General features: G+C 54.1%; 3 protein-coding genes across 5 annotated transcripts in view; 1 reads left to right on the top strand and 2 right to left on the bottom strand.

Moving 5' to 3' along the window:
* Window positions 1–3,139, bottom strand: part of PNPLA7 (patatin like phospholipase domain containing 7) — a 135,930-nt gene extending 132,791 nt beyond the window's left edge. For both annotated transcript variants that reach the window (XM_059486427.1, XM_059486428.1), the window contains exons 1-2: window positions 3,031–3,139; window positions 2,146–2,180 (exon numbers count right to left, since the gene is read on the bottom strand). In XM_059486427.1, coding sequence (XP_059342410.1) covers window positions 2,146–2,180; window positions 3,031–3,049 — 54 coding nt within the window. In that variant the 5' untranslated portion in view covers window positions 3,050–3,139. The remainder of the gene's footprint in view (window positions 1–2,145; window positions 2,181–3,030) is intronic.
* A 191-nt stretch (window positions 3,140–3,330) lies between these two features.
* Window positions 3,331–4,245, top strand: MRPL41 (mitochondrial ribosomal protein L41). Its single transcript, XM_059486301.1, has one exon. The coding sequence runs from the start codon at window positions 3,596–3,598 to the stop codon at window positions 4,001–4,003; it is 408 nt and encodes a 135-aa protein (XP_059342284.1). The 5' UTR covers window positions 3,331–3,595; the 3' UTR covers window positions 4,004–4,245.
* Window positions 4,246–5,644: 1,399 nt separating this feature from the next.
* On the bottom strand, window positions 5,645–14,686 carry DPH7 (diphthamide biosynthesis 7). 2 transcript variants are annotated; one of them, XM_059486617.1, is made up of 9 exons: window positions 14,514–14,686; window positions 13,634–13,770; window positions 13,114–13,201; window positions 12,342–12,436; window positions 10,643–10,809; window positions 9,772–9,844; window positions 8,919–8,984; window positions 8,591–8,763; window positions 5,645–7,564 (listed from the first exon to the last, which is right to left on the bottom strand). In XM_059486617.1, exons 1-9 carry the CDS (start codon window positions 14,649–14,651, stop codon window positions 6,954–6,956), a joined length of 1,548 nt encoding a protein of 515 aa, XP_059342600.1. In that variant the 5' UTR covers window positions 14,652–14,686; the 3' UTR covers window positions 5,645–6,953. The 2 variants fall into 2 exon arrangements, with proteins under 2 accessions (XP_059342600.1, XP_059342601.1); XM_059486618.1 differs by lacking the exons at window positions 13,634–13,770; window positions 14,514–14,686 and adding an exon at window positions 13,326–13,509.
* Between the last annotated feature and the right edge of the window lie 691 nt (window positions 14,687–15,377).

Below are 15,377 nucleotides of genomic sequence, written 5' to 3'. Positions count from 1 at the left end.
ACCAGTCATCCTCACACAGATCCCTGTGTTCACTGCCTTCTCAGGTCTCTTCAGCACTTTAATGTTTATCTTCCCAATATGAGTCAAACTAACTCTGTCACTATTGTTATCAGACTATTACTCATGGGATTGCAGTGAAAAGTCACAAGATTTTGAAAAAAAAATAAAAGCTGAAGATGTGTCAGCAACAGGTAGAACACCTGGTGACACAGAGTTCCTGGTGAAGTCTGCTCTGGTCACTTAATGCATTTATTTCCCCTTGACAGTGTCAGGGACACTGGGACAGGGACAGTTCTGCTGCTCCCCAGGCCTGTATGATCTCAAATAACACCAAAAATAGTAATTGCCAACTGACACTCACATTGCTGCTGCAAGGGGAGAAACAAATCCACGGGGAAAAGAATAAAACACAAACATGCCCAGGCTGGGGCTTCAGTGCAGAAAAGCAACAAGGGGAAGATGAAATTCAGAGCTCCAAGAACCCCTGAGAGGTTTTTGCAAAGTTTTCATGAGTGACAGTGTGATATTGCCCTGCTCAGACCCAGGGGGATCTGTCCCAGCCTGGACAATCCCTGTGGACAAGCAGAGGAAGCAAAGCAGCCAGGCTGAGCTGAGCAGACACCTGAGCTGTGCCAGTGAGTGCAGTGACAGCTCCGGGGCAGGAATGAGGTCACAGCCGAGTCACCAGGGCAGCTCCTCTCTGAGGAGGGCTCTGCTCAGCACCCCAACCCAGGAAACCCTCAAAATTTCCTCTCATTGAAGGCAACACCTGTGGGACCACCCTGCAGGGCCTCCCTGCACGTGAACATGAGCCCAGAGCATGGACTGGCACAAAGAGCTTTGCTGCTTTCTACCTCAGATCTGACCCTTCCAAGGCTGGTTTGCATTTCACAATGGATCTGTCAGGCCCCTTCCCCTCCTCCCTCACAAACCAGACTTCTTTGTGCTGCTGTGCAGACCCAGTAAGTGATCAGCAGGGTTCCTGAATGGCTCAGAAAAGCCCCTGGGCAGAGGCTGGGCTGTGTGATGGAGGAGAGCTCAGGCAGGCCAGATGCAGGGCAGTGTGCTCACAGTGATGTTTAACAGACAAGCTGTGCTTCAGAAGGAAGTGCAGACTCTGTGTGATGGGAGGTGCTGGGGGATCCTCCTTGTGAGGGTCCTGGTGCCTCTCCATCATTTTCCATCACTCATCACCTGCCTGCAGATTCCTTCATCATTCCCTGAGCACAGAAAGACAAGGGGGCCATTCCCCCTTGTCCTGTCCCTCTGCTTCCTGCTGTCCAGGTTTCCTTAACTCAAGGAAACTCAGGGCTGAGCAGCAACCAGTGCAAACATGCAGCAGCCCCACAAGTGCAGCTCACACCCATCCAGGGTCCAGCACCCAGCGCTGCTGAGAGTCCAGCCACTCCTCACTGCAGTCCAAGGCAAACACTGACACATTCCCTGGGCAGGCAGAGGAGGGAAAGGCTTATCAGCCCTGAAAACAAGGACTGAAAATTGGGATTAGCCCAAACACAAGGCTTCCTCACAGCTCAGAGACACCCGTGCCTTGTTTTGACTACAGAACCTGGATTTTCACAAAACGTTGTTAGCTGTGTACAAGTACATTGTGTGTGTTTTTCAGTTGAGAACTATTTCCTCTCATGGGGTTTGTTTTTCACAACTAGGGAAAGCATCATGTGCCTTTTTGGCCTGTGAGTTTCACATGTGTGATTAAAAACAAAAGTAAGAAGTGCAGTTTGCCAGAATTCTGCAATTCCTCCTTCTTTAGGATAAAAATGTATTTAAATGAAGTATTGTATACTAATGTATAAAATACTATATACAATCCTTTATTGTATATAAATGAAGAAATATATATTAATGAAGTATTTAGATCATAGTATTATTAAAACAGTTTAGAATATGAAGCAGAGCATGAATGGTCTGCAAGAAATAAAACACACACAACACACTCAATAAAATGGGACCAATCCTCAAAAGTTTGAAAGGATAAAACTCCCAGCAGGAAAGGCTCTTTCAAAGTAAAAGCACCTAAAGGCATGGTCCCAAAATGCTATCAAATTAGGCACAGCTGCTTTCAGCTTCTGGAAACACTCACAGAGAAATAAATAAGTCCAAAAATAAGAGCAAAGCATATTGTACCTGAAGGCTGGTGTTATTGTCTCCTTCATCCATGTCTGGAGGAGCAGCAGGAGCAAAGACAAAAACAAAGAGAAGACTGAGTTAAGAGATGACCGCAGCTTCCCATGCAAACTCTTGAACAACACAAGAGGAGCAATAACTTTTTAACTTTATCCTCCCTGTGTGCTGAGCAATAAAACCCAGCAGTGAAGCGCTGGGGGCCGGGACTCTCCCGAAGAACCTCCACAGCACGGGGATCCCGGCAGGAGCGCCCCGGGAGCCGCTGCACACCGAGAGAGCTGCGGGAGAGCCCCGTGCCCGGCGGCACGGCCGGAGCCAGCGCCGGTCCCTACGGAGAGCGAACACCGGGACGGGACAGAGCGGGGACAGCTCGGGGACAACACCGACCCTGCCTGGGGACAGCCCCGGGGACAGTTCGGGGACAGCACTGACCCTGCCTGGTCACGGCCCCGACCCTGCCCGGGGACAGCCCGGAGACAGCTCGGGGACAGCCCGGAGACAGCACCGACCCTGCCCGGGGACAGCCCGGGGACAACAGCCCCGATCCGGCCCGGGCAGGGACCGGCACCGACCGCGGGTCACCCTCATGGGCACCCCCGGCCGGACCCGGGTGCTCTCCCGGCTGGACCCGGGTCACTCTCCCGGCCAGCCCCGGCTCGCTGTCCCGGCTGGACCGGGGTCACTCTCCCGTCCCGGTTCCGCCAGGCTGGAGCTTGGTACAAGGGCTACGAACAAGACAACAACAACAGCAACAACAACAACAACAACAGCAACTCCTCCCGCCGGGCCTGGGGCACCGGCACCGCCGGGGGCACCGCGCGGCTGCACCAGCCCGCCAGGCCCGCGCCCGCCGCCGCGCTCCGGCGATCCCCGGCACCCTCTCACCTGCTCCTTCCCCTGCCATCACCCCGGAGCCGGTCGCGGTGCCGGTCGCGGTGCCGGTGCCAGCCCCGGTCTCTGTCCCTGTCCCCGCCGTTCCCGGTCCCCGGGCCGGGGGCGAAGGGCGCCGAGCGCAGACCCCGCCCGCTGCCGCCAGGGGGCGCGGCCGCGCCAGGCCCCGCCCACCCTCGGGCCGCTCGCTGCTGATTGGCGGGAAAAACCCCCCTGGAGCCGTTCGGCGCGCGGGCAGCACCGGCACTGCTGATTGGCTGGCGCGGCCCGGCCAATGGGAGCGGGCGGTGTTGGGGTGTGCGGAGGCGGGAGCGCCGCGGGGCCGCTCTGGGCCGTGAGGGGAGCCCGGACCCGGCACCGTTCGGGGAGCTCCCGGTGCTCGCAGGGACCGGCTCCGCCTCCGCTGGGCCGCCCGGGTGCTCTCCGGGACTCGCTAATTCCGCAGGGACCGCTCCGTTATCTCTGAGCTGCCGGCTGCCCTCAGGGACCGGCCCGGCTCACTGAGCCCCCGGTGCCCTCAGGGCCCGGTTCCAGCCCCGCTGAGCCCTCGGTGCCCGGCATGGGGCTGCTGACCCAGCTGGTCCGCGGGCTGGTGCGCGGTGCCGACCGCCTGTCGCCGTTCACCAGCAAGCGCGGCCCGCGGAGCCACAACAAGGGCCGCGGTGCCAAGAAGCTGGGCGTGCTCACCCGCAACAAGAAGTTCCTCCTCGTCAAGGAGATGGTGCCCGAGTTCGTCGTGCCCGACCTGACGGGCTTCAAGCTGCGGCCCTACGTGTCGTACCGCGCCCCCGAGGGCTCCGAGCCGCCCATGACGGCCAAGCAGCTCTTTGACCAGCTGGTGGCTCCGCGCATCGAGAAGGACGTGAAGGACGGCACGTTTGACCCCAACAACCTGGAGAAGTACGGCTTCGAGCCCACGCAGGAGGGCAAGCTCTTCCAGCTCTTCCCCAAGAACTACGTGCGGTAGGGAGCGGGCGGAGATAGCGCCGGGCAACGCGGGACAGGATCCCTCACTGAGCAGCAAAGCAAATCCTTCTGCCTTGTTCTTCTGTGATACCTGATTGAAATCTGCGGTGTGACTGGTGATGCTCTGGGAGACAGCTGTGCCTGGTGAACAGAGCCCTCCCTGGGGTTCTGAGGACGAGGAATCCATGGCGTTTCTAAATAAAAAGTACTGCAAAGTTGAAGAATTAAACTTTAAAAATTAAATTAAGACTGAAACGTTCACTCTGGGAGAAAGGAACATCAGTGAGCACTTAGTCTGTAATAAGGGCTGACCGATGAGTCCTTAGGGTGGTGTGGGGGGTTCAAACCCCCACATTTTCGGGGCTGGGCAGGGCTGTGATGGAGTGGGGGTGCTGCAGCCCCAGTGACACAGGGATGAGCCACAGTGGGCTGGCTGGGGATGGGGAAGGCTTTCTAACAGCTTTTCTAACTGAGCTCTGCTTTTTTCCCCTCCTGTGGAGCTGATCAGAACCAGTCCCACACATGTGGCCGTTACTGCCTCGCTGCTGTTGGCAGCCGTGGCCTTTCAGCCCTTCCCTTGGGAGCCTTGGCAGGTGCCTGGAGGGGGATGCAGGGCTGGAGAGCAGCAAATCCTCTGCCCTTTGCTGCCATTTCCAGCGTGCTCTTCACCCCATCGTTTCCCTCACACCCCATGGAAGGAGATCACAGCTGGATCCTCATTGCTCTGAGCAAAGCCAGGCCTGGCCCAATGTGGGATCTCAGCACCTCAGGATGGAGGCGCAGAGTGGCCGAGACCACCCTTGGGGGGCTCGGGAATCCTGGAATGTTGCCAGAAGTGTCTGGTGGCAGGATTTTGATCCTACACAGGAGACGACACCTGTATGAGGATGGGAGGAATTCACTGGGTGAATGGTGAAGGGATAAGTTAGTTAGAGTGTGAAACACAGGGTTTAGGATTTTGGTACAGGGGGGTCTAAAGAAGTAAGATGGAGGAATTGGGGCGTGTCCTGTTCTTCTTCTTCTTCTTGGCCTCCATCTTCTGTGGTGGTGGTGGCACTTTGGGATTGGTTATTACTAAAAGTGCACTGGTTAATAAGGGTAGAAGGTATTGGGGAAAAATGATAAATATTGTACACGTAACTTCGGGTATAAAGATAAGTGACTGCCCGGGGGCTTGCAGTGTGCCCATGGCTGACTTGCTGTGCAGACCTCTGTCGGGCTGAAAGAAAATCTTTTAGATAAACAATTAATAAACACCGAGACCGAGACAAGATCAGAAGTCTCTCCTCGTCCTTTGAAGCGCCGGCTCTTCAAGGCCATCCCTGGGCCTTTCCAGGCCACCTAAATCAGCCGGGAGGAAACCGTCAGCCCAAAGCCCAAACCGGGCTTGTCCCAGTGGGTGTCACCCTCCAGCCTCGCTGCCCTGGGGCTGTTCCCTGCTCTGACAGGGCAATAAAAGCCATTACAACCTTTCACACAGACACAGGGACACACCCTCGGCTTTCCCAGGAAACTGGCTGTCCGCTCTGCCTCCCAAAGAATCTCCACCCCTGGAGCCCCAGGTGTCCCAGGCCAGGGCAGGAGGTCCTCACAAGGACTGTCAAGTAACTTGATTTTTAAAACTCAACCAGAAAAAGATAAATTGCTTATATCGGCTTTATTTTAGAAACATCCAAAAATAGCATGTTTGTTTTTTCTTTAGCAAAAGCTCTTGTTTTCATTACTAATATGAATCTTCATGTAACAGTGCTCCAGAATGTTTGCTAAAATACACATTCACCCTTGAGAAGGGGGTTACAAAGCAGCAAAGTTCTCATCTGCTGCACCTCTTTTAGCTGCAGCACTGTTACACAGAGACCTGTTGCTGGTGTTTCTTTCCCTCCACACAACTCATTCTTTAGGACCCTCAAAGACAAACCGTGCAAGCTAAAGGTTACTGATCTAGTTTAAACTGGTCTTTTGTTTCTAGGAGTAGAGAAATGTTCCAGAAAGGGTTTTGCTGATGTTTCACAGTGAAAAAAGAGAGCTGATGGAGCAACCATGAGAAATCCTGCAGCCATTCCTGGAGGTAGTTAGGGCAATGCTGTTAAGATTTTGGTTTCTGTACTTACTTTAAATTTAAAAAGATGTCAAGAAACACCACTTATACTTTTTGGAGGTTTTGATCTTAAAGCTGTTCACCTTTTATAAACTGAGCTTGACTTTGGACCTAAAGGTGGCTCTGTGGAGAGCAGAAAGAATGAGCTGAATACAGAGAGGCCATGGGGGTGGGTGAGTGGCACTAAAACGTGGTGGGGTCACTACAGGATTTACCTGAGCCAGGGTGTGCTCAGGGAATGATGAAGGAATCTGCAGGCAGGTGATGAGAGATGGAAAATGATGGAGAAGCACCAGGACCCTCACAAGGAGGATCCCCCAGCACCTCCCATCACACAGAGTCTGCACTTCCTTCTGAAGCACAGCTTGTCTGTTAAACATCACTGTGAGCACACTGCCCTGCATCTGGCCTGCCTGAGCTCTCCTCCATCACACAGCCCAGCCTCTGCCCAGGGGCTTTTCTGAGCCATTCAGGAACCCTGCTGATCACTTACTGGGTCTGCACAGCAGCACAAACAAGTCTGGTTTGTGAGGGAGGAGGGGAAGGGGCCTGACAGATCCATTGTGAAATGCAAACCAGCCTTGGAAGGGTCAGATCTGAGGTACAAAGCAGCAGCCTGTGAGAGGAACTGGGACATGAAGGGAAAAACTAAATAAACCTGTCTGGCCATGACCACAGGCCTCTGAGCAAAGGCTTCCCTCTGTGCTGAAAATAAAACATCAGGAATTCCATCAGTGTTGGCCCTGAAGGACTCCCAGGCTCAGCAGTGAGATGGGAAAGCCCAGCAGAAGTCAGGGCATTGAGTTCAGCTCTCACTCTCAGTTCAGTTTTCCCCCTCTTCCATTGGGACTGGTCAATGCAGACTTCCAGCTGTTCCTTTGGATGGAGATCTGGGACTTGGCACATCTGGAGGGGTCACCAGGCTCATCTCCCACTTCCAGACATGGAGGATGTTGTCATAGAAAGAACAAGTGGCCACAATGCTCATTTCCTTGGGGCTGTCCGGAGACCTGGCTGGGTCACAGCCTCTGTCCAGCCCCATTCCATTGGCTCTCTTGGCTCCTGAGTCAGAGCCACTGGCTGACCCAGGATCTGCCCCTTGGGCAGCCAAATCTAAACCTCCCTTTAAACCAGAGCCCCTGAGCAGTCCAGCATCCCCAGCCAGCTTTGGCAATGCCCCTGTGGGTGCCACAGCAGGGCTTTCACTCTCCTCATCCAGGATTACATCAAAAGTAGCTGTGGGAGACTCATAAATTATCTTCAGGTTCTGGACCTGCAAATTGAGCCTCTCATCTCCTTGCCCGGATGCTGCCACGAGCTCCTCCTGAGGCTGGCACGCAGCAGCAAGGTCCTGGCTGGCAGGCAAGGAATCCCTTGGACACAGCCTTGACCAGTCAGCCCCATAGGCCAAGGAATTGTGCAGGACATAGGATGACAGGATGATACACTCCTCTGTGTTTTCAGCTTGAAAAAGAAGAAAAAAGATAAGTGAAATTACTTAGAAATCAAGTTGTGGGTTGTGGCAGAGTGCTCAGCAGCCACTCCAACACTGGCTGTGTCTCATGGGAAGAGTTCTCTGGTTATTCCCTTTTTCACCACTGAGTGAAGCAGGAGGAATGAGGTACTGAACATTTTTCAGCCATCTCTTAATGGTTCCTCCTGGGTCAGTAGCAGAGGAGAAGAGGGTTTAACATGCATGAGATTAAAGGGCATCACTATTCAAAGTGCCTACAAAGGCTCAAAACAGACCAGACTGGTCACACCACAACCTCCACTGAGCCATGAACACACCTGGGGGATTGCCAGGTTCTGGTTATTAACACACTGCAGATGTTCTTCCTGTCAGCTTGCAGCATCTGACCCTCACAGTGAGTTCCTTCCTCCCCCACACAGAAATGCCATCCTCATTTCCTAAGCTGTTGGTCTGCCCAAGGTCTGGAGATCCCAGGAACCCAACCATCCTCTGTCAGACTGCATTTGTGATGTGAATGCAAACAGCTTTTCCACCGTGAAGTACCTCATCATTCACATGAAGGGCTTACTGATATTATTCTGGATTAACCAGGCTGCAGAGCACTTCCTTCCTGAGGCAGTAACTGACTCCCCTGCAGGTCAGGGACTCCTGCTAACAGGCAAGCACCACCTGACAGTCAGAACCTCTCTGAACCATCACAATGCACACAAACCCAGAGTGGCTGTGCCCTCACACCAAACACAAAGGCTTTCCTCCATGAAAAAAAAGTTACAAGACATTTAGACACAAACAGACAGTGACAGGGCCTTGGCACAACCAAGCAGGCCAAGAGAGTGCCCAGATGTGGAAAAGCTGGAAGTTCCCTCAAACTGGAACAGAACCTGTGGCTGTTAACACCATCTCAGACATTCCAGCAGGAGCTGGAGCTCCCCATGACCCTGGGGGCAGCAAAGGAGCACAGCAGCACCTCTGCTCCCCAGAGCAGCCCTGCAGCACCTCTGTCCCCAGACACTCACCCAGGCTCCCACGGCAGTCCAGGATCTTGAAGCCGCTCTGCATGCAGGCTGCCAGGAGCACAAAGTCACACGTGGGGTGCCACTTCAGCCTCCACACCCCCCCTTCCACGTGGGTGTCAGCCAGAGGCTGCCTCATGTTCCTGGTGTCCCACAGCAGCACGTGCTCATCATAGCTGGGGACACAACACCAACAGGCAGAAAAGCACAGCCAGGTCAGGGCACAGAACAGAGGTAGGAAAGGCCACATGCTCTGCACCACATGGAGTTTCTGCAGAGGCAGCAGCACAACCAGGGCTGGCACACCAGGGGAGAGCTGGAAGGGACTCACCTGCCTGTGGCCAGGAGATTCTCCCGGTGGGGACTGCACTGGATGCTGCACACACCCATGGAATGTCTGCAGGGGGAAGAGACAGCACTTTGAGAAGGGCTTCTTCCTTGAATTTAAAGGATTTTCTGTCCACATTATTTCATCAAGGTGTCTCAGGAGAGGTAAGCTCTAAATTTCAGTCCAGTGACCTACCCAAGCAGAGTTTCATCTACAGAGTCCATCAGCCCTCCCAGGGACAAAACTCCTACTCACACCATCTCTCAGCACAAGTATTTTCTAGTAATATTTACCCCATAAACTGCTGCTCAAAGGCCCTAAGAATTCCAGCAGAACAACTCCATTCCCAGGAAACTTTACTCCTAAAATTAGTATTTCCATAACAATAGTCCCCAGTGTAATTTAAGTTTACATACAGAATTCCACTGGAGAGCTGTGTATATTGTTTTAACCATTTTTTAAAATAAGATAGAAAAGAGATCACTTCAAACAACTAAACAGTGGAGAAAAAAAATTTTCTAAAACACATTCCATTATATCCAAATTTAACACACACAAAAATTGCCAAAATAAAAGTGTACATCAGGATCATCCTTTTTTAGAAAGAAACTACCACATTCTTCACATGTGGACGTCAGCACTTGGTTAATGTGTTAAAGGACAAAGAGAAGAAAGTTTCTTTCATCAGAACAACTTAAGGTTGAAACAAATAGATGCCTCCATTTCCCAAGGGAGGCAGAACCAGGACCCACTATCACTGCACATGTCCGAATTCAGTGGCTTGGCCAGGGGCAGGGCAGCAGCGAGTGTTCCCACCCCACTGCTGCAGGGCTGGGCATGGACAGGTCTCACTCACCTCCTGCTGGTGAAGACTGGAGCCTCCGGACTGCACCTGGTGTCCCAGCCCTTGAGCAGGCTGTCATCCCCTCCTGCCCAGGGACAAAACACTGTGACCCTCAGCACCAGCCCTGAGCACGGGGCAAAGCAGTGCCAGGGGTCTGCAGCTCCTCCCGAGGGGCAGCTCCCATCTCTGCTCTGGGCCAGGGACAGGAGCCAGGGCACGGCTGGGGCTGGGCCAGGGCAGCTCAGGCTGGAGCTCAGGGCAAGGCTCTGCCCCCAGAGGGTGCTGGCACTGCCCAGGCTGCCCAGGGAATGGGCACGGCCCCGAGGCTGCCAGAGCTCCAGGAGCCTTTGGGCAGCGCTGCCAGGGGTGCCCAGGGTGGGGCTGCTGGGGGGGCTGGGTTGGATTGATGATCCTGGTGGTCCCTTCCTGCTCAGGGCGGTCTGTGACACAGAGCTGATGCTTTCCAGCCCTGGGATCTCTCAGAATTTAAGAGACACACAAAAAAATCACATCAGGCTCCCAATGCTCATCGCCACAGAAAACACAAGTGGTGGCAATATGGTGGTAGCCTCCTCTTTGGTAAGAAAAATAACAGAAGTCATAAAGACTGGACTCGAAGAGCTCTCTGGCTCTTAGCATACTGCAGGAGGATATAATCTTTTTCACCAATAGTCACCCAAAATACAGTTGTCAGAGTACAGCTTCCAACCCCTTTCCACCATCAAGAAAAGAAGCCTTTCACCCCTAATCAGAGGACCCAGCTCTGCCAAGGGGTGATGCAAGCAGCTCACCCAACCCTGGCAAGTAAAACCCAAAGGAACACATCCCCAAACAAGGGGCCCCTCCCCAACAGCCCCCAAGGGGATTCCCAGCCCATACAGACCTGAATACACAATATCAATGTCCCAGTAATTAAAAGCAGCAATCCAGGCCTCAAATTTGTGAGCTTCCCACTGGTTCAGGACATGCACAGAAGGAGCAGATTCATCTATGGAGAAAAGATTCAGCTTCCCCTCTGAATCACTGCTGATCACTCTTAAAGGACATCCACTACAGCAGGGTACACAAAAAACATTGGGAATTACTGCCACAATCAAATATTTCAATTCAAATAAACACTGGCAGAGACTGGCAGCATGGTGCCAGCAATGACACATTCATACAATTCTTTCCAGCTTCATCTTAAAATCACCTGCCCCAGTTTCTGCCACTCCCTGCTCTCACAGGGAGCAACCACTCACACCCAGGTCAGGGAAAGAACCACTACTGGCTCTCATCTTTCTCAGAGATGCAGACTTCTTACATGGTTCACAGTACATCAATAAACAAATTCCATGTGAAGAGGGTTCTTTTTTTTTTTTTTTTTCCTCCAAGTCAGACTGACAATGCCCTTTCAGAGCCTCTTCCCTCTTCTGGAGTACAAAGAGATGTTTTATTTCTTTGCTATCACTGAAAGCCAAAGCTGATCCTGACCTTTCCTGCTCTCTTCCTGTGCCACAGTACAGTTACAGTTTCTAGACACAATGACCTTGGAGCACTGGCAAATGTTTTGCAATTCCCAGAGCACAGATTTTCTGCCATTCCCTGACATGAGCTAGGTCCCTTCTGTTTGGTTACCTGCAACTGCAGGCACTGCTTTGGTGGCCTGGGGCTTCTTTCCAGTTCTGTATCAAATTATTCAACCACACTCCTAAAATTTGAATCTCCCAAATTGCCACATAAGAGATACAGGGCCACCCCCTTCCTGCAGAGATGTGAACAATGGACATTTGGCTTCTAGGAGAAGTTACTGTTCTCTCAAGTGACAACAATGACAGGTTTAAAGGGGCATTTCATCATGGCAACAATCATTTATCATGAAGGACAGAGACAAAATAAAGGAGGAATGTAAGAAGAAGTCTAACTGGCAATTCTACTTACTCATTAACACATTAACACACACAGAAATGGCTTTAATTAGCAAATTTGCTCTACAGCATTAAGCAATGACTGCCTGATCCCCCAGGTTTCCAGCCTCACACCCAAGGCACCACTCTGCACCTACAGAATACATGAACCCCTCCCCCCCTTCAAGGTACAGCTAATTCAGCTCATTTCACACAGCAATGCCATTTCTGAAATCTCATGTATGAGCAGTTGAGAGAAGAAGGAGCCACTTCCACACCAATTCTCTCCTGTTTCTCACTAACCCATGATTAAACTTCCTACATGCGCTATTATTAGCAGTTCTTAAGGAGAACTCCACACTAAAATTTCAGCTGTTCTTCATTTGCATCCCATTCTGGTCCTTCCTTTTAACAAAGGCAGCAGAGGACACATCCCTGACTCACCTGCTGCCATTCCCCAAAGCACAACCTCCCATTTGTTGTTGGATTAGTCTCTGCTCCTGTTCCAGTGGCCACACTGTTTGTGTTCTTGTTACCCTTACTCTGGAAAGAGCAACTTCTAGAGCAGGGCCAGGGAGCCAGCTGGGATCCAGAAAGTCAAAACCACTAAAGACTGCTTCATCCAAGCCCTCAACTTCTCCTGAAGCTGTCCCCCACACCCTGGGTGCAGCCCCAGCCTCCCTCTCCCATCCTCACCACTGCTCTCGTCCAGTGGACCAGTCCAAGGACAGGGCCAGGCGCTGTGCCCCGAGATCCACCCTGAAGCGTGGCTCCAACATGCAGCTGTTCTTCTACTGGAAACAAAAGCACTGCATTAAGACAGCAGGCACATAATGACAAGTGCACTGCTTCCCAGAGCAGGTTTTCCACAGACTGATGAGCAAATGAGGGTCCCACAGTAAAGAAGCAATGAAATGTGCCACAGCACTGTACAATCATCCAGTGCTGGCTGAGGGGCAAACGTGCACACACAGGATCCCACCCTTCTGCTGCTCATCTCCCACCAAACCCCCCTTAAACTCTGCTGCTTCTCAGGAAGCAATGAAGTGCAGCAGAAGTGGTGACCTGACTGCTGAATTCCCTTACACTCTGTGAGAGTGGCTCTGATCACCCTCTTCTCTCACCCCACTCCAAAAATCCTCCCTGTTTTTACCAGCTTTGCACTTTCTGATGTTTCCCAGTCAGGCCATACTTGTTTCCAGGGTTTGCTTGTTCCCTCTTCCTGCCTCCCCTCCCTGACTTGCAGATGGGTAGAGCCCAGCCCAGCTCTCTGGCACCATGAACAAGTTCATAGAATTTATGACAAACATTATCAGAGGACAAAAGAAGTATTTAAAAAGCTAAGCATGCTGAGGAAGCCATGGAAACCAGCTTTCCTGCAAGCCTATACACACTACCAGTAAATGCAGAGATGTAGCAAACATGGCTTAAAACAGCTTCAGCAGCAGCAGGCACTGCATCCACCCACCTCACTTCCAGTCAGGTGGAAAAATTCCACAGCACCTGTGGAGTTTGCAATGCCAGCCATGGGATGTTCTGCAACAGGAATGTGGCACCTAAAAGATCAAGTTAAACAAGTCTCCAATGTCCATCTTTCTCGTATTTTAGGAATAGAGCAAAGCCATAACTTTCATTCCAACATGCACAAGGAGAAGGTACGTAACTAAAAAAAAATCTTACATTAAGAAAATCTAAGGCTCCTCAAGTTCCCACACACCTGCAAGGAGAGGATTCTGTACAAGGGAGATCTACTATATGTTATTATATAAATAAATGAGGTACAAAGTCATGACGAGTCCAGTAAGCAGAAAGTATAAAAGGGAAACAAGGCAGTCTTTGCTCATTGGAACAAACTGGAAAGTATTTCCTTCTGAGAAGTCAGGAACTGTTCCATTAGTAACTATTGCTGTTGCTGCCATGCCAAAAAAGGATCCCGGGAGGAGCAGAGCGTGCTGCGGGGGCACCGAGCCTGGCCGGGCCAGAGTTACCATTTGATGTCCAGGATGGCGGCCGTGTCGATGCGCTGGATCTCGGTCAGAGGGATGTAGGGCTGCTCCTCGTTGTAGTGGTACAGGTAGAGCCGCCCCGTCCGGTCACAGGCCCCGCTGCTCCCCCGGGAATCGCTCTGTGGCAAAAACACGGGAAAGAACGGGGCAAGCTCAGCCGCGCTTCTGCCTCCTTCCTGGAGATCCTGCTCGGAGCGAGGGCAGGGCTGAGGCTGCCTCTTGTGCAGTCCCAGCCTCGGGGAATGAAAGGAGAGAAGGGATGACGGGAGGCAGCCACGCTCACCGGAGAGGCCCCTCTGACCCCCTCGAGCCGCCCCAGCTGGGACAAGGCACGGCCCCGCGGCGGGGAAGGGCAGAACCGGGGACGGGGATGCGGGGCCGGGCGGGGACCTGGGTTCGCCCTGCTGCGGTGTCGGCCAGCGATGGGGCCGGGGCTCTTCCCAGAGCGGTACTGGGCAGAGGCGGGGATGGGGCCGGGGCTCTCCCCGGAGAGGTACCGGGCAGAGACGGGGATGGGGCCGGGGCTGGCCCCGGAGAGGTACCGGGCAGAGACGGGGATGGGGCCGGGGCTCTCCCCGGAGAGGTACCGGGCAGAGGCGGGGATGGGGCCGGGGCTCTTCCCAGAGCGGTACCGGGCAGAGACGGGGATGGGGCCGGGGTTGGCCCCGGAGAGGTACCGGGCAGAGACGGGGATGGGGCCGGGGTTGGCCCCGGAGCGGTACCGGGCAGAGACGGGGATGGGGCCGGGGCTGGCACCGGAGCGGTACCGGGCAGAGACGGGGATGGGAGTTCGCCCTGGAACGGCACCGGGCGGGGATGGGGACGCGGGCTCGCCCCGGAGCGGGGCCGGGGCCGGGCTCACCTGCTCGGGCGGGCGCAGGTGGTAGGTGCCGCAGGCCAGGATGCTGTGCCAGCCCTCCACCGGGCACCACTCCACGGCGTCCGCGCTGAACTCCGTGTCCACCACCTGCAGCGTGCGCGTCCTGCACGGCGCGGCCATCGCGGCCGGGCCCTGCTGCGCCGCCGGGGCGGCTCCCGGGAGGCTCCGGGGAGGCGGGGCCGGCCCCGTCTGCTTCCCGGTCAGGGCGGGCCCGGGGCGGAGCTGCCCCTGGAGCCGCCTCTTCCCCCGGCCGGGCTGTTCTCACACGCGGGGCTCCGGCTGGGGTACGGGGACTCTTCTCGCCTGCCCGAGCTCCCGCCCGATGCGTCCTTGCCGAGAGAAGGGGCTGCGGCTCCAGCGCCCCCCCGGGAGGGATCCCTGCCCTGAACCCGGCAGCCGCTCACGAGGGAAATCCGGGATCAGCCTTTCCTCGCCATCCCCCAGCCCGGCCCTTCCCGAGCACACCCGGGCTGGTGCCGCTGTTCCGGGGCTCGGAGCGCTCCTGGGCGCTGCCCTGAGCCTTTCCCTCTCCCCTCGGTCCTTTCCCTCTCCCCTCGGTCCTGTCGCCGGCTCAGGGCGGGTCCCGCAGCTCGGATGCGCCCGCTGCCGTTCCCAGCGCGGTGCCGCTCCCTGCGCTCTCCCGGAGCCTGCATTGCCGCTGCTCCCTGGCCGAAGCCCTGCAGACCCAAAGGTCTCGTTCCTGAGTGAAATCAGCCCAGGCCGGGCCGTTTGCTGCTTTCCGATAACCAACCCTACATTTATTGACACTGAATTTCATCTCCCACTGTCTCATAGCATCCTTCTGCAGTTCACTCAGCCTTTATTATCATTACACTGAATAATATC

This window comes from Ammospiza nelsoni, chromosome 20 (assembly GCF_027579445.1).
Source record: "Ammospiza nelsoni isolate bAmmNel1 chromosome 20, bAmmNel1.pri, whole genome shotgun sequence".
In the NCBI taxonomy this organism is placed as follows: Eukaryota; Metazoa; Chordata; class Aves; order Passeriformes; family Passerellidae; genus Ammospiza; species Ammospiza nelsoni.
The sequence above is the reverse complement of the archived record's forward strand: the minus strand, read 5'-3'. Positions and strand labels throughout refer to the sequence as shown.